The 17,866-nt window shown below is 39.0% G+C and overlaps 1 protein-coding gene across 2 annotated transcripts; it reads right to left on the bottom strand.

Annotated features, from left to right (window-relative positions):
* Positions 1–229: 229 nt before the first annotated feature.
* On the bottom strand, positions 230–17,572 carry ZBTB41 (zinc finger and BTB domain containing 41). 2 transcript variants are annotated; one of them, XM_074546239.1, is made up of 11 exons: positions 17,417–17,572; positions 15,538–16,741; positions 14,153–14,360; positions 13,387–13,456; positions 10,864–11,011; positions 10,041–10,170; positions 9,354–9,449; positions 8,739–8,845; positions 7,190–7,295; positions 6,086–6,174; positions 230–5,348 (listed from the first exon to the last, which is right to left on the bottom strand). In XM_074546239.1, the coding sequence occupies exons 2-11, from the start codon at positions 16,658–16,660 to the stop codon at positions 4,705–4,707; spliced, it is 2,721 nt and encodes a 906-aa protein (XP_074402340.1). In that variant the 5' UTR covers positions 16,661–16,741; positions 17,417–17,572; the 3' UTR covers positions 230–4,704. The 2 variants fall into 2 exon arrangements, with proteins under 2 accessions (XP_074402340.1, XP_074402341.1); XM_074546240.1 differs by having other exon boundaries at positions 15,538–16,773; positions 17,417–17,553.
* Positions 17,573–17,866: the final 294 nt, after the last annotated feature.

The raw sequence follows: 17,866 nt of genomic DNA, 5'->3' as shown, positions 1-17,866 counted from the left end.
GCTAAACCCACGGGGACTGTAAAGAGATTTAATTCACAAAATACTTTACAGCCAAAAGTAGAATGAGACACACGCAATACTGATGAGAACACCGGCCTCATCTGCTTCCACTTTATGAATGTTGAAAAACACCCAAATACTGTATTTTCATGCTGCTGGAAAACAAAAAGGGGCAGAAATCAAAGCTAATACAAGCACCCCTGCAAGAAATCCTGTGAAGCACACAACGTTAAGACAAAAGAACTTTACTTTTCCATAGCAAACAAAATTACACATAGGACTGAGTACTTCCACATTTACAGTACACTTCCTAACTTTTCCTTACAGCAAAGGATTTCCCCTAAAAAGACAACTTTAAAGACTTCCATCTAAAATACCAGCCTGTACAGATCACATTTAAAACACATTATCTCAATATATGAGTGACAAAATATTGAGTTCTTTTCACCCTATTCTTTCATATAAAAGGACCAACATTTAACATGATCAAAATGATTATGGGGGATTAAAAAAAAATTGTCATTTTTACCTTTAATCCATCAAAACCTTTTAAACAAAAACATTTCTAATGAACCATGAAGAAGACCCTTTTGGCCTTAAGCAAGGTGACTGCCCTGCATTACATTCTGCCAGTGACATTGCTGGATGCACAGGATGAAATAACCAAATTGTTGGGAGACTGCTGTAGAGCAAGATCCCCCAGGACAACAAGGGCCTACAGATAAATGCACTCTGCTTCCCTTCAGCCTCTGGCACATGGGGAACACACAGACTGCATCAGGTGTGCTTGTGCGTTCCACACAGAGAAAATTCACATCTTTTTTATTGTTATCAGGGAAAAAAAAAAAAAGCCATTTCATCTACAGCAGACTTCATTCATAATGCTACATTCATTAACTCCTACAGAGAAGTTATTTTAAATTTTAAAATTAGGGGTCATTTATTCCTTAGCAGTCCATAGCATGTTTCCTGTTCGATCAAGCACATTGCGAGGCGACTCCTTGGAAGTGTTCTTCAGCTCTGGAGGCCCTTCCACATTTGTTAGAGGGAAATAAGCTCAGCTCTTTGATGACACCAAACACATCTTTTTGTCATTGTGGTCTGGCATGACCCTTCTTTAGGAACAACTCCTGGAAATTATAATCCAGACAATAGTAGCACTATAGTTTTAAGGAAACCACTGCCTTACAGAAAAATATCTTCACCATTACAATGACTGATGTTCAGCATGAAAAGAACCCATGAGGGATATATCTCTCTAAGAAAAATGTCAGTGCTCAAAGAGGAAATTCCAATACAAATAAATATACTGAACATAAGACCCACTGAAAGAATTAAAGGCAGTAGGCCAGTCTACAACCAGAAATTTGTATAGCAAAAAAATACAGAATTTAATGTTTGAACAGAACAAGTGCACCAAGTTCTCAGATCTCAGAATCACACAGCAGTCTGGAATACCAGCACAGACTCCACTTTTCTTCCCCGAAGGTCAGCATGTGGAAAACATCAACTTTTTGCAATGTGCCACTAAACACTCTACAGATCTTTTCAAGAGACACCTGCTTCTTCCTTCTTTAGCAATAAACACTCAACTAATCTAGGGACTGCCTGGTAAAACATTTATTGTAAATGCCCCCTCCACATCAACAGCACCCACACTCTCTGATGAGCACACACTGAATGGGGAGAGCAGACACTGAGGAGTTCCAGCCCATGAGCTGTGAGGTGCAGACCTCTGCCCTTCCACCCAGTCCTCCTACCAGGGACTACCTTCTATCAAGCAGAAACCAGATACTTTCACCTACCAAACAAAGTACCAGCCCACGAAAATTTACTTTGCTCATATATGAACTTTAAGTAGATGTAAAGCCATATGAATTATAGCTCATGATATTAAATAAAAATAAAAACTATGCATCTAGCACATAAGCTTTCCTATTGTCTTTCACTGTCAACTGGCAATGATCCAGCCTGACCAGCAGGAACAAACATTGACTAGTAGGGTTATCTGCAAACAAAAGAACACCAAAGAACTAGCAGGTAATTTTTTCCAGGAATGACTAGTAATTCTGGTCACCCTAACAGCAAAGAGCACACTCGTTTTTCTCAAAAACGAGCCCTTTTATCATCCATTTCTTGTTGGGCATGCACAAACATGGAGCCCTTTGAAAGTTATTGACCTTAATGTTTTCTGAGTAACAACTCAACTAGAGAAAAAAGCCATTCTTTAGAATAGATATAAAAGGCACAATCATGAAAGAATTTTTAAAAGGACATTATCAAGTAAATATGCTCCAAATTCCATTTCAGTGTTTTCCTAGAGTGCCTTCCACACAGACTGGACTTTAAAAGAAACAATTATTAACCAACCACTTTGAAGCTATTGTTTTGTCAAAAGCCCACAATACTTATTTCTACTGTAGGACAGAAAAGACAAGAAATAACAAAGAATTAGGCTTTTAGTCTGAGCACTGCACTGACACCACTGATGTTGGGTTACTTTCAACAGTACAATTACAAATGAAGCAGAAATCATGTTCCATGTGCACATGAATAGTATAATTATGATACACACATGTAGACTTGAAAAGTACACATAAACCAGCCATTTTCAAGCCATGGAGTGTGAAGATGACAGAAACAGTTTTATTTTGAAAGAAGATGAAAGGTGGAGTTAGAAAGCAGAAAGGGTAGTACTTGATAGTGTCCTTTAAAAGGTGGCATTCAATGGCCTTGTTATTGCTGAGTATTTGCTAGTCTTCAGCTTCTTCCCAGATCTATTTACAGCATGTCAGTCTGAACATTCCCAGAGCACAGCTCTAAATTTTACTTTAGAGATACAAACATAGAACAGTTAAACATATGTAGTCCTGTTTTAGAAACTGAACTTTTAAAGTTTAGGACTTCTATTGTGCTTCTTTGGCTAAGTCCTATTTAAATATTGGTAACACAATTCTATAACTCTGCCACTATTTAACAGCTAACAGAAATCTTTGGTGTGTTTAGGTTAAGAATCCATTAGGGTACAAGCTTCAAAATATGAACATTCAGGCAGTTCTGGCCCCTCTCCTGCAAACTGCTCAACGCTGAAGTAGATGATTAATAGAATCTAACACCAAAGTATCTGAATACAATCTCAAATGATCTGTGCCACTTGGGAGTTTGTAGAACTGTGATAAGAGAACCATCTTATCACCACAACTCCCTTGTGCTCAGCTCATTGAGTAAATTTAACAGTTATAACAATACACATATATCCAGTTTCCCATTTTAAAGATTCTTTCAGATAATAATTTAAGAATACAGAAAACTGGAGGGAAATTTCAATCTTAACTCTCATCTTAGTAAGATGGAAATCTTATTATACAATTCTTGTGAGGAATTATGAAGATTATAAAGTTACTTCAGATACTTTCTTTGGCATCATATTCACCAAACAAACACAGAATAATTATCTTTAAAGTACACTTAAAAGAGAAAGCTTGATGAGGTTAAACTATACTAGATTTCATGGTGACACCAGACTTGTAGTTCCAAATGGGTTTTTTTGAAAAAAACCCCTTATCTCTAGTAAAGAAAGAGCTAAAAATAATTAGACATAAAATACTCTCAAGAGTTTAACTTTGGTTTATAAACACAGTACAAGAAAGTGAGAAACAAAACAATTTAATTAGCAACTCACAAGAGATTTAGCATTACTGATTTTCTTTTTTTTTTTTTAATAGAAATTAAATACTGTTCTGGAACAGTCTTTAAATTTCTCCTCTATCACAGATAACCTGAAAATGGGCACATTAATGTGGGACCCTGATATCATTTCTGCTTTAGCAAGGGTCAACTATGCTGACCCTTTGTGACTGTTCATGTTTTAAAATGACCTTGCAAATACTGCCATTCTTTCAAAGTTAGAGTGCGGGGTACACTTTAGAAGAGAAAGAAGATTGAAAAAGCAAGAAAAAATGCGTCTTAAGATTATATAGAACTAAGCGTAGAAACTTGACAATACCATTGTCTAGCTCTTCCCAAATTATTCAATATTAGAGATCAAAGAAGAACTGAGAGGCCAAATTTAGGCAGCCTAATTGTACTCAGGGGGATCATTGAACACCTTGTTTAGTGTCTTCATAAAGTATCATAAATCACTTTTCAGAAGAACCTAGTGCCTCTGTTCACTGGCTAGGCTCCACAGTCCAGCCACCTTTAAAACCCTCCAAAAATGCCTCATGTTCAAGAAAATTATATATTAATTTCTGTGTGAAACACAATTCAAAGTTTGTGTTTCATAGCCCTGCCTGCCCTTAGAAACTTTTATGAATTTTAAATACTCCTTATTCTTTTAGAATGCTTTCCATTCCACTTAAAACATTAACTCAAAGTGAGATGCAGAAAGGCAAACAATTTTTATAAATTAATAGCCAGATATGTAATTACATTTTCAGCCACTATCCTTAAAAGATATTTCTGAGCATTACTTTTAAAAGACCATCTATAAGATTTTTAAAAACTCTTAAAATCACAAGAAACACTCTTCCGTATGCATCAAATTGTGCCTAAATGTTCAAATATTATGTAAACAAATTGTTTTCCCAAAACTATGCAGGAGACTTGATGAGTCCAAATAAAATATAAAATATAAATCTCACTGCCATATCAGCCTTCTGGCGGCCGACGGCTTAGTAAATTTGGTGGAATGTTAGGGTCTGATCACGAATGTTCGTTGTTTGAAATATTCTGTACAGTGGGAGTTGTATCCAGCCCCAGTAAAGTCCCAAGATATGACTGGTCTCTGGGATCCAGCATCTGCTCAGGCCTCACAGGATGGACAATGTTTGCAGGCTGTGGAGTCAGGGTGTATTTCTCCAGGAAGGAGAGCTCGGTGGCGCGCTGATAATCCGGCTGCTCGGGCTGCGGGGGCAGCAGGCCGTGGGGCTGAGCGCTGTGCTGCACCAGCTCTGCCTGCGGCTCTGCCATGGGCACAGGCACCAGAGTCACAGGCACACACACTTCTGGGGATACATTCTGCAGCAAACTTTTGGCTTCTGATTGATATGCTTTGGACTGTTCCACGTACTGTTTAGCCTCAGTTTGGTAAACTTTGTCATCAGAGGTGTACTGCACCGGTAAGGACACTAGCTTTTCCTCTGGAGAAGATGCCAATGCCTCTTCTGCAGCCTTAGACCCATGAACGTGATCAATGTGATACTTCAGCTTGTCTTTTCGTTTAAATGTTGCATTGCAGTGCTGGCAGTTAAAGGGTCGAGCATCTGAATGAATAACCATGTGTTTTGTTAATGTCTTCTTAATCCTGAAAGACTGATTACAGATCTGACATTTGTAGGGCTTCTCACCTGTAAAGACAGAGAAGTAACCATTAGATATTCCGAGTAACATCAAATCACACATAAATATGGAAACACCTTCCATGAATTATGGCATCAAGACTTACAATTAAACAATTTTACTGAACACAAACTGTAAGTTCAGCATCAATTTCAGAATCAAGAGAGTCATCAGGAATTTGTTTAGAAGTTATATTGGCATACTCTTCTCCTTACATACAAGTCTCTCATTACTCTGGACTTATGTTAGACTACAAACTAAATATAAAAGAACAGTCTTTTAACAGTTATGATGCTGGGATTAAGTGAGCTCTATACATTTCAAAAGACAATGATTTTCCTAAACACAAGGCAGGAAAAACAAAGTCAAAGAGGAAGGGCACAGCCCTTTCCAAAGGGAATTCACTCCTTGTTTAGATTAGCACTGGAAATGCAGTAATCTCTGGAGCACAGAAACATTTAGAAGGTGTGGGTAAATTTGGCAAGAACACACATACCAGTGAACTGAAGGAGGAGGTGCAAAAAGTGCCCCACAAACCTGAGCTGAGATTATCAGTACTTCAGCTAAACAATCATAAAACAGTATTCAGGAATGGCCAGAGAATGAATAAAATCTTGCTGCTCTCTCCTACTCTCATCCTGAATGCTCAACAACTATAATGAATAAAATCAATGAAATAATATTGATGCATAAAAATACATTCCTACATGTTTTGTGGTTTAGTTCGGGTTTATTTTCTTTTTACCTGAATGTGTCCTAAAATGCATTTCCAAACTGGATTTCCCTTTAAAAACTTTCTTACAGACTTCACACTGGTGAAACGTTGCTTTATATCTTTAAAGAAAAAAAGACATTTCACGTTAATTTTACTGTTAGTTGATTACAAAAAAAATAGGTCCACAGTCCCTTCTGATATCCTTAACTCCAAAATAGCTAAATACCAAACTTTCCAAATTTCCTCACTTATGTTCCTATTTCCTGGCATCCACATACCAATAAGGTCAATTAGATTCTTTTCAACATTCAATTTTATCTGTTGGGATGGCATTGAAGTATTTAAAGAACAAAAGCCACTAAAATTTCTTTTTTAACCGCACAAATCTCGTTATGCAGCATTTTGTTGCCCAACACTCGCAAGAAGGTTTTACTTTGACAGAATCAGGCCATAAATAAGGTTCTAGGAATGGCAGAATTTCTAGGTAGGCTACTGCCTACAAAGGAAAAAACCAGAATTAGCAATGTACTGTACTTTTAAGTCAGACATATCTTTAATGGCTTCTACACAACACTAATGAGTACTAACAGCTAAAACACATCATTTGGCAAACAACCACAGCTGTTTATTTCAAAACTCTGAGAGATTTATTTTTAGAGCTCCAGAGTTTTAAAACCCTGTTGCATTTTCAAGGTAGAGACACAACTTGGGTTTCAAAGTTTTTACCTCCCTTCAGGGCCACTAATCTGCTGCCAGCTTCTAAAATACCTTAAATGTGAGATAATTCTCCCTGTGCTTATATGATGACTAATAATTCAGTTTTAACTAGTCTGCAATGAGAATGTTACAGCAAACCATCAAGTAAGAACAAAACTGAGACAGATATGTGACAAATTAAATCTGATCCTTTTTAATGCTTTAATTTACTTAATTGTGCTACAAATGAAATACCTACCTTAAATTGTGGAGGCATTTTTCTGATATTCCCTTCAAACTGTAATAACATCTCTATGAAGCCTGAGGTACAGGCATGACCAACACACAGATAAGCAGAACTCTTTCACACATGCAAATCCCAATAAAATCAGTTATATTACAGAAGCATTTATGCAGTTGTACAAACCCCACACTTACTTCTGCCAAACCTTTTCTCCGAGATGAACGCTTTTATAATGAACAGTGAGGTGATCTCGACGGCCAAAGCATTTTCCACATTCCTCACACTGATGTGCTTTTTCACCTACAAGGACAAAATTCGATACATTTTGGTTAAATCTTTTTGGAACTTCTTAAATATCTATGACCTATAATCATGTTCCCAATGTTCAGCCAATCAAGCTCTTCCACACCTCACTTGGAGAAGGATTCTCTCTTATTAAAGAGGAATATTTAGGAAGCACGGTGGTTCTATCAGAGTAATGATGTTAACAGGACTAGTCCATGTGATTCCTGCAAAGAACTTTGTGCTCCAAGTCAGGAGACACTTCCCCAGACACTCACTGCATGGGAGTACAAGTGAGTGACTGGGAATGTACTCTCTGCATTATGACCTGAAACAGGGTACCTTCAATAACTCAGCTGTTTTAAAGAGAACCTAATTGAAACATACCAATTATTTTCAGCTATTAATTTGGATAACTAAAAATTACACCTCAGTATTTATCATTTTAATCATCCTGATGTACATAGTTACCTTTTTGTTTTATGCTGCTGTTTAAGAGTATCATGATGCTTTTCAGTCATCTTGAGATCTTCCACAAAGTGGCAGAATATTTCTTCTCATGTAAATAGGGGTGTGGACAGTCAAAGAATGTAACTTTCTAGAGGGGGAAAAGCAAATAGAGCAGAAAAGAGGATTTTTTTGTTTTGTTTTGGCTTTTTTTGTTTTGGTTTGGTTTTTTGGGTTTTTGCACTTGGAGTTTTCAAATATTTCTTTATTTCATAGCAGACATTATGATTTCAAACACCAGGAAAGAAGCTGTCTTTCACATAAAGTATCAGAAAGTTTAGACTCTGATCACTTTCATACTTCCATGCTGCCTACAAAGTATTTTGTCTCCAAGAATGTTGTATTTCATCTGGATCCTGTTGTGAAAAAGTCACTGGTGAATCTTTGCTTTTCCTATATATTTGTAACCCTTCTGCTCTCAGAGCAACAGATTTTTTTTCTTCTTCCTGATCATCTCCATCTGCTCATAGGGCTGAATCCCTCAGCCTTCCTTCCCTCTTTCCCACAAAAGAGATTTCAGAAACACCTCTCTGATGGTCTTTGCAATGAAGTGATCAGTGTACAAACTTTGACAGAGACTCTGACAGCTTCTTCTGTGTTGTGGCAATAATGTTTCACACAATTGCTATTAAAAAAAAGAAATCTGGAATCATGAAAAAATCCTCCTTTTTCACTTTTGCTTTTTTGTATTTGTGATTGTTAAAGCAATTCATTGTTACATGTTTTTGACTGTCCCTCAGCTTTCCATGGTATCAGGGAGGAATCACTTGGCTTTTAAACCTTTAAAACATGTAAGACTAACTCTGCTTTAGCAGACCTTAAAAAGAATGGCAGGAACTTTTATAAGGCCTAAAACATTGCATGCACTGAAAAAAAAAATTCCATCATTAACTTTTTATTTGGTTTTATTTCAAAATAGTAATTTTTAAGCCAACTTCCAAAGAAAATACCTACCTGAATGTATTTTTTTGTGTTTTGTCAGATGGTCATGCCGAATAAACGTTTTCCCACATTCTTCACATTCATATCTCTTGTCATCATGATGCACTCTCAGATGAAGTCTGCATATGGAGTCATAAACATGACCATAAAATACAATTCCATTAAAACAATCTGTACTGCTAATTCAATGCAAAATAGCAGAAAATGCAGTCTTTATTGCTTCACATAAGTATCAGGAAGTAACTTCAGCTGAACCGCACCTGAATTGTTCTTAGAAAGCAAGAGAGAGCTGAGCTCTCTTATGTGAAATTAATTTAGTGGGATATTTGACTCTTCTGCTTATTTTCTGTTTGAATAACAAAAACACAAAAGTTTCATATGTGCAAAAATCTCAACTTTGTAGGGTTTTTTTTGTGTTTAAGCCACTAATGTATTACAAATTAAATTCATTCTGACGCATTAGCAATATATTTTTTAAAGTGAAAGATGTTTAGAATATTTACTAATGCTCTCAGAGGTGAAGTACATCAAACACATACATTACAAAGAATTATGTCAATAACATGAATGCATATACATCATCAAATAAGCAAAACAGCTTACCAGCTTGTTTAATAAAATCTATACCTGTAAGAGCTTCCATGACGAAAACTCTGCCCACAAATACTGCAAAGATGAGGCTTCTCTCCACTGTGAATTCTCAGATGTTCTTTCAAAGTTGTTCTGTTTAACAAAGCCAGTAAAATTTAATTTTAAGCAATACCCCTTAGTGAAAAAGTGAAAACATACTATCTTTTTCTCAATTTCTCTTACAGTGATGGATCACAATAGATCTGAATGGCTGTATAAATTCAGATATACACACCAACATATGCACAAAAAACAGTCAGGCAATCTATTTACTGAACCAACTGGATTTACAAACAGTATCAGGAAAGAAAGAAAACACTAAAATTTGGAAATATACATTCAAGAAAACATCTTTCAAAAAAATTGCAAGATGTTTTTGCACAACAGAGAAACTTAAGTTTCTTAACAGTAAGAAACTTATGTGAACTGAATGAGAGATAAGATTTTCTTAACATATTTGCACTTCATATTAATTACCTACAGCTGTCACCCCTAATTTTAGAGGTGATCAGAAAAATCCCATGCTACCTGTGGCTCTCACACTACCTTTTAACACACTAATGCTCTGAAATGATCTCGTTTATGTTAAAAACTCCAAGCGCATTCAACAGCAACCAAAGCATGGTAAATATTGCTATGCTCTGCTGAAGTTCAAGCAGTTCAAGTAGTCAGCCAAGTCCTTACCGCTCCCTGACGGATTTCCCACAGATGAAACATGTCCATTTCCTCTTTCCCCCATGAGTACATTCGATGTGCCGTTTCAGATTCCCTGTGTCATTAAACTGGCGGCCACAAATATCACAAGGAAAAGGCCCTACAGAGAGAAAGACAGAGCAGGATTGACTGAGAGCTAAAATAAACAACAAGCCCAGACTGGTTACTTTTGAAAACCCTCATCAATTTACAAAGGAAAAGTTTTGTCTAACACATGTTGATTTTTAGTACAGTCAGCACACTTTAGATTTTGTGAGCTTTCTGCTAAGTTACATCTAAGATCTGGCATTTTGGCAAATTTCATGACAGTAAAGCAAAAATTCAGAATTCATAGTCAAAAGCAATTAAGCCCACTTAGACCGCTTGAAATAAAAAATTCTTATCACCCATCTAGTTCCTACCCAGCAGAAATAATCAGTAGTACAAAAAAAGGCTGAAGAATACTTCAGGAGGAAGGAAAAGGTCTTTTGAAAACTTCAGGAAGAATCTGACTCCCTAGCTGTAAATCAATTTTGTGCAAAAAACTTTCAAATCAAACTAACCTTAATTCTTCTTCCTCCCCAAAATTCTGACTTTTTTGGGTACAAGAGAATGCCTCAAAAAGACAGCTGAACACTGAACACAAAAGTAAAAACCCAATCAACAAAAAACCTTCCAACAACTCTCCCCCAAAAGTGGAAAAGAGAATTGTAAAAGGAGGTGGGGTGGAAACCAGACTGACCAGGGCATAAAATGGTGGGGGAATGTTTTACTTTAAATCTAGTGTTTACATGACAGAAGAAGGTTTCTGTACCGAGATGGAATTTTTCCTGATGTTTCAGTCTTGCAAACCGGGATTTAAAATGCTCCTCACAGTAGGTACATTTGAAGGGTTTGTCCTGAGAGTGAAGGATCATATGCTCTTCTAAGTGAGGTCTTCGAGTGAAAGATTTCTTACAAATCTGAAATGATACCACACTTTGTCAAAGATACATCCATTATAACCAGATTCTTTTCCTGCTGATAACCTCACAACAGTTTATTTCATCTCCACTCTGCACCAGTGTAAGATTAAACACATATTCTTCAAAAACCTCTATGTCAATGTGGAAGGCCTTGCAGTCAACATCAAAACCAACCTGTGCTCCACATAAACCAGAGTGGACTGTAATGTACAGATTAGGATGCAGATCCATACAGATCCAGCCTAAATCAACTACTGGTGACTCCTGCATGCAGTTATATGTTCCTCCCCAGACCTCCCTTCTACTGACTCCAGCACTTCCCAGACTCCCTTCCTAGGGTGTTTCAACACAGTGACTCAGCCAAAAATAACCCAGTGGAGAAAAGCAAATAGTTTTGGCTTGGTTTTGGATGCTGAAACAGTTTAGTTGGACTGTGGTAAAAGTTGTTGCAGTATAAACTACCGTAGAACCAAAGTCATACCTGTTCCATTATTTCCTCTGGGAAATTCCCTGACAACAGGTATTAAAGGGAAAATGCCAATACCAACAAGGAAATGTAACTCAAAATACATTTTAGAGCTACAAGACCATCCCAAGCCTAACATTATGTGTGCTTTTCAGTACTGCTTTCAGATTAACCAAAATGTTCAAGAATTATTAGCAGTGACTTAAATAAGCACACAGTACAATTACAGAATTGAATCCACAGCTCAAATTCAGGCATTTAAACCAGGTATCACAATTTATCATCAGGGTCCAGTGCTTCAACACACACAGTGCTCACATATTTCCCTGTGAGACTCCTGCTGTTGTTTATGACAGCTCAGCTGAGCACTACAACTCCCACACATTAACTCCTGCAATCAGCTTCACAGAGCACACATGAATAGGAAATCAAAACCAGCAGCTCTATTTGTTTAAAAGCTCATTAATGTTAAATATAGGTAAGAAAATCCATATTTGTACAAAGTATAATAGCCTTCTTGCTTTTCCATACTATTAATATGTATTGTTTGTGTAAATCTGCTCATTTTCCTCAAGGATTAAAATATGATCAGCAAATCCTGTTGTTCACAGACAGATTACAGCATAAACCAATAACCTTAGTGAATCCTGCAGCTTACATCTGTGGCATCTTTGCCCTCAGAACACACTACATGACAAACAAAGCCACAGCACAGCACCCAAGAGTGCTGTTCAATGTCCACCTGCTGCAAAAGTTGGAATTCTACCTGCTTTTAATTCAAGTCCATTTTGAATGCACATGAGCTGTACAGGAGCAGCAGCTCACTTTAAAAATTTCTACTTACAACGTTCAATTTAAAAAATAAACCCACAAACCAGGAAGTGGAGTTTATCAAACCCTCATCTGGTAACACACTTTCCCAGGAATGAATGTCAACAATGTTGCACAATTGATTCTCACCATTAAAATGTTTCTTATCTAGTAACAAACAGAATCTGTAACACATTCACACGTTACAGCTTCACCTGGAAGATAACACCCTTTGATCAACCAGGTAATAACCTTCAACCACCACCCCACCAGCTGCACAATGAACAATACAAATTCCTATAGCTGATATCTCCCAGCTTCCTACTGTGTGTTTACAACTGAAAGTTCCCAAATAAAGCAAGGTTTAGAATTATGTTACAGCCCCTAATATTACAGACATACTGTAGCATACAGCAGCCTGCACAAACAAAACAGCTGCCCTAAACAACAACAAGAAAACCAATTTCCTAAAAAAAATAGCAACAACAAAATCCCACATCTGAAACCTTAAAACATTATTTGGCAGCATACACAAAGAGAATGGAAATTCTACAATTCCTTTCTAGATCAGATGTACTTTCACACATATACCTCTCAGAGGAAAATCAAGGAAAGTATTCTGTGATTTTACAACTAGAGATAAATTTAGCACAAATTCACAATTCTGTTGACATGCATATGCAGCTAAATGAGAAAATGTTTCATATTTAACATGTATTTTTCTCACAACTGAAAGGTCCTTCCTGTAACAGTATACCTTATGGTCAGTGTTATGTGTAATTAACAGGAGAGCAAATACTGGTTTTAAAGCACTCATAATACTCAAGTTTAATCTGTAAACTGATGTATTTGAAAAAATGATACTGCCTCTAACTACTTTAGAATTCAAATTGGGATTATTTATCTGACCAGAGGCTGTACAAATAGACAAAGTTCAGCCCTTAAATCAGCAGACAGAGGAAATGTATCACTTAGAGGAAAACCATCCTCTAGAAATCTTTCTGAGATTTCACAGAAACACACACCAGATTTTCATTAAAGTTCACAGAAGGTAAACTCTGTACAGAACAAAAAAAAGTTCTGAAGGATTACTTACATCACATTTCCAACCTTCACTCTTGGTCTTCTTGATAGAAAGAAATTCTTGTACATTCTCTGGATGAAACCTAGGAGAAAGAAGCTGAAAGTAGTCATAACTATCCAGGATAAAGATAATCTAAATACTAAATATCTATTTCTAAGCTTTATATGTCATGGAAGTTGCTCACCACACTGGCAGAACAGAATACTGATGCTGAAACAATTCTAATGACACAAGTAACTGGAAAGCAGTGCTGACTATGGACTCCTGTAGAACCTCATACAACATTTGATAAGACAGAAATTTCAACTTATGGATATTTACAAAGAAAAAAGAAAAAAAGGCAGTATAATTAGACCTGCTATAAATTGTTTACCTAAAAGAATCTGCTCAGAAATGGTTTAGACAGGTATTATCATCAACAGTAAAGCACTGACATCTAAAACTAAGGAAGGTATTTTACTCTACCTTCAAATTAAAAGCAGTCAGGTAATTTTTAAGTCTGATGTGTTCTGACTGTGCTAGCTCATCTGAAAGATTCTAAAATTTGTAATAAAAACTTCATTTTTTATTACAGAACCCCCATAGAAGCACTACTGCTATTTCTTACTGCAGGTTAGGTAATACTGCTAACCCCCACGCCCTTTGAAAAGGCAGTTATTTGAAGAAATTGTTATAAAAATAATGCACAACATGCTGTGTTTATATACATGCTTATCTTCACTTTTAAAACGAAAAAAATGCTTCTTCAGAAATGCCAGACACATTATGCCATACTTGCCTCTTCACGTGCTTCGCTAAGGTCTTCTTGCTTGCATGGAGCTTATTGCAGTAGGGACATTTGTGCTCCTTCTTATGGAAGTCAGTGTCACTGGAGTGTTTCTTTCTGTGCACGGTCAGGTTGGATTTGGTGGAGTAGCGCTGGTGACAAATATCACATTCAAAAGGCTTCTCGCCTGTGTGGACACGGGTGTGGCTCTCGTATTTACCTGCACAACAAAGTCAAATCTGTCAGCACGAGCTGCAACAAGTATCACCTGCAACAGGCATGCTTGGGGTTGGTTCTGTAATCTCTCTCACGTGCAGTCAAGCTCTGAGTACCCTCCACATCCCTCCAAAGATCCCTGCTGGCTTACACCACTGAAAACTGCCCAGTGCCCTCCTTTGTGTTTGATCCAAGGTCTCTCCAAACACTTCCATCTTCCTGCAAGTTTGTGCAAGGGTTACAAGTCACTCTTGTTCAAACCTACAGTATAGTCTGATCTTAAATACTGCAAATTACAGTCCTATTCTTTCACTACACTGATCATGAGTACCTTTGCAGAACGAGGAACAGCCTCACAACAAACTGGCAATCTTAAGATACTTTCAAATAGCAGAACACTGAATGAAAGACACAAACCCTTGCACATTATCTGTATTTTCAACCCAAAAAACTACCAGAAACAAAAATGCTACTCTCTCATTTCTTTCACATGGCTTGTATTCCCTCTTCTGTTTGCCAATGTTTTTTTCTGAGGACAAAATTCTGTCCTGTGGATAAATCTACCTCATGCCAATAACAGCCTCTCTGCTTTGTACCAGATTTTACTTTTTTCTCTGTAGAACATACATGCATGCTGCTGTATAGTACTGTAAATTTATGAGCTTCTGCAGCTCATAAATTTAACATGTAAGTCAATTGTCCATTGTAATACAAGCTTATAAAGAAATACTTTATTTATCACTTATTTTAATGCATGCTTGTAATGAATTTTTTGAGCACAGAACTAGAATTCTAAGTTACGAAAGTGCAAAGAGAAAAGGGCTTCCAATGCATGCAGAATCAAAATGTACCATTCCAACCCTAAATACTCACAGGCCATTTATTTCTGCACAGTATCTGTGCTTTTACACACTGTGCTACCAAGAAGAATCCAGAGCAGTGGAAGAGAAATAAATGTAGTACTTGCAGATTTTTAAAATAATGTGCTCAGATAATTTTTTAAACTATTTAGCACCACAAACATAACAGCTTCGTACACTTCAAGAAAATAGCAGCACACTGGATCAATGAGATGATCCATAAATTCTTATATTCACTCTCCAGGACAGAGAAAAAGAACTTGGGTTATTTCCCACACAAACAGCACCCCCATGAAGGAGATGAACCTAACTTACTCTTACCTATTCGATCAAACTTTTTGTCACACTTGGGACACTGCAGTAGCTTTTTGCTACTGCTCTGAATGATGACTGGAGCTAAGCCTTCAGGAATATTCCCCATTGAGTCAACTGCCTCAGAACCCTCTTCAGCATCATTCTGTTCCTTTTCGCTTTGTTCTTCAGATTCCGAATCTTCACACGACATTTCCTCTTCCTGCCCATCTTCATCCACGTTGGACTCACTTTCACTGTCTTCAAATTCACTCCTCTCAGATGTGTCCTTGTCAGAACTGACTTTCTCCAAGTTGCTGTCAGAGGCATCACCACTTTCATTGTCACTGATACCGAACTTAGCTGGACACTTACGGCTTCTCGTGGAGCGTCTAGTGGAAAAGCTGGCCTTCTCAACCATTTTTAACCCATGCTTTTGTTCCAGGGAAAGGGGGCGGTGGGCTTTAGCCAAATGATTCTCCAAGGACTTCTTGTAACAGAAACTTCGACCACAAAAAGTGCACTGATGACTACTTAACAGTTTACCTGTCAGTTCACTGAGTGTTTCTACTGGTGTAGGTGCATCAGTAACCACATCAGTCTGTACACTGGAAACATTTTCGTTATTTAGTAACTTCACTGCATCTATGATATCTAAAAATTTTGCTGCTTCCAGCACTAGTGGAATTTCATTTTTATACACAAAAAACTCAGAAGTGTAAAGAAACTCAAGCAAATGTTGAAATACAGAATGAGTTACATGATCTAACGTGACAACATCGGTGCTCGGATTTTTGCTCAAACAGGCATGAAAATAACTACTCCCAACAGCCACAACAACTTTGTGAGCACTAAATTCTTTTCCTTCTACAATTATGAGTAAATCACAAAACGATGGATGTTTCTGTCTATCATCATTTAAGTATTTCAGTAGATTTTTGTTATATTGCAATGAGCTTAGGAGCTTTCTTTGCTCTGGTGATGGTGAAAGTTCTCGGGAAGATTCGAGCTGATCTGCAGGAGCTATTTCTGCAGACTTGGAGACAATTTCTTGCGCACAGTCCACTACAAGAATCTGTTCTGAAGTATCTTTTTCATGGCCAAGATGAACCTTTTCATTTAGACTTGCAGCGAGCCGTCTCCTTTTCTTCATTGCAAAAGTGCAACTTCAGGATCAGGAGCTTCATAGGTGATTACCAAAGAGTTCCCGTGAAGACTTAGTTCTGCTCTGGACCTTAAGAAAATATGCAACAGTAATTTCATACTCTGCCAAAAGAATTATGATAAAAATTATTCACAGCACTTAAACATTATTTCAATTTTTAATAACGCTGTCTATGTTTCACTGTTAGTGTTATGTATCGGTGTAACTGAGGTTTTAATTAAATCACTAAACTCTCCGTGCGTTGCAGACAGCGGCACAACCTGCTGCGAGCCAGGGAGCAGACGCTGCCTATTATTAGCTCTAAGGCGGCGGCCGGGCTGGCTGCGCTCGGCTCCGGCCGCATTTAGCCTGCGCCCCACTCCGGGCCGGGCGTGCACCGTTGTTACTATTACTACACCGAAGCTCCTTCTCTTTCCGTTTCACCCCAACACGGCAAAGCCACCCCAGCTGCTCCCCAGGCCGGGCCGGATCCCCCGGGCCGCTTGTCCCGGCCCGCCCCTGCCCTGCCGCGCCCGTCCCCGCCGAGCGGCCGCGCTGCCCCTGCCCCGGGGACCCGGGGGCGCTGCCTCTGTCCCCCGCCGAGGGCAGGGCAGGGCCGGGCCGGGCCGGGCCGAGCGGGACCAGTAGCACCGAGCGCAGGGGCACCGAGGACCCTGCGGTCCCGCGGCGCTTAAGATGGCCGCGCCCGCCCCCCGTCCCGTCCTGTTCCCCCGCGCTGCCCCGGCGCGGCCCTGTCCATCGCACCTGCGCGGCGCCGGGCGCTCCCGGGGCCGCTCGGCCGCCCAACGCCGCTGCCCCCGGTCCGGCCCCGCGCCCGCCGCTTCCGGGCCCGCCGCCCGCGTCAGCGGGGTCACGGCGGCGCTTCCGAGCGGGGCGGGGCGCGGCGGGGCGGCTGCGCGGGCGGATCCGGGACCGGGGCCGGGAGGGGGCCGCGCCCTGACAGGGCCCGGCGCCGGAACGCGGCCCCGAGGGTGAAAGTAGCGGCCAAGAACCAGGAGAGCTCCCTCAAACAGCGGCAGCGACTCGGGATGGCCGAGCTGCCACCGGCTCTGCGCCATGATACCCCTCAGACACTGACTCCACTCTGAGGCAGTGCGCCTAGGGGCTTGTGAAATTCCCGGGTTTCCTGCTTCCCCTAGTTCTGTTCAATAATACGAGTGTTAATTTGTTTTCTGCTTGAGTATTTTGAAGCAC

Source organism: Zonotrichia albicollis, chromosome 8, assembly GCF_047830755.1.
Source record: "Zonotrichia albicollis isolate bZonAlb1 chromosome 8, bZonAlb1.hap1, whole genome shotgun sequence".
Classification (NCBI taxonomy): domain Eukaryota; kingdom Metazoa; phylum Chordata; class Aves; order Passeriformes; family Passerellidae; genus Zonotrichia; species Zonotrichia albicollis.
The sequence above is the reverse complement of the archived record's forward strand: the minus strand, read 5'-3'. Positions and strand labels throughout refer to the sequence as shown.

Excerpts from the sequence above, each read along its gene's own strand:
- ZBTB41 (XM_074546239.1), bottom strand. The coding sequence starts at position 16,660 with ATGAAGAAAAGGAGACGGCTCGCTGCAAGTCTAAATGAAAAGGTTCAT. Across the intron at positions 10,171-10,863 it reads TCAGGAAAAATTCCATCTCG|GGCCTTTTCCTTGTGATATT; the intron begins GTACAGAAACCT and ends TTCTCTCTGTAG. Across the intron at positions 8,846-9,353 it reads CGTCATGGAAGCTCTTACAG|ACTTCATCTGAGAGTGCATC; the intron begins GTATAGATTTTA and ends CTCCATATGCAG.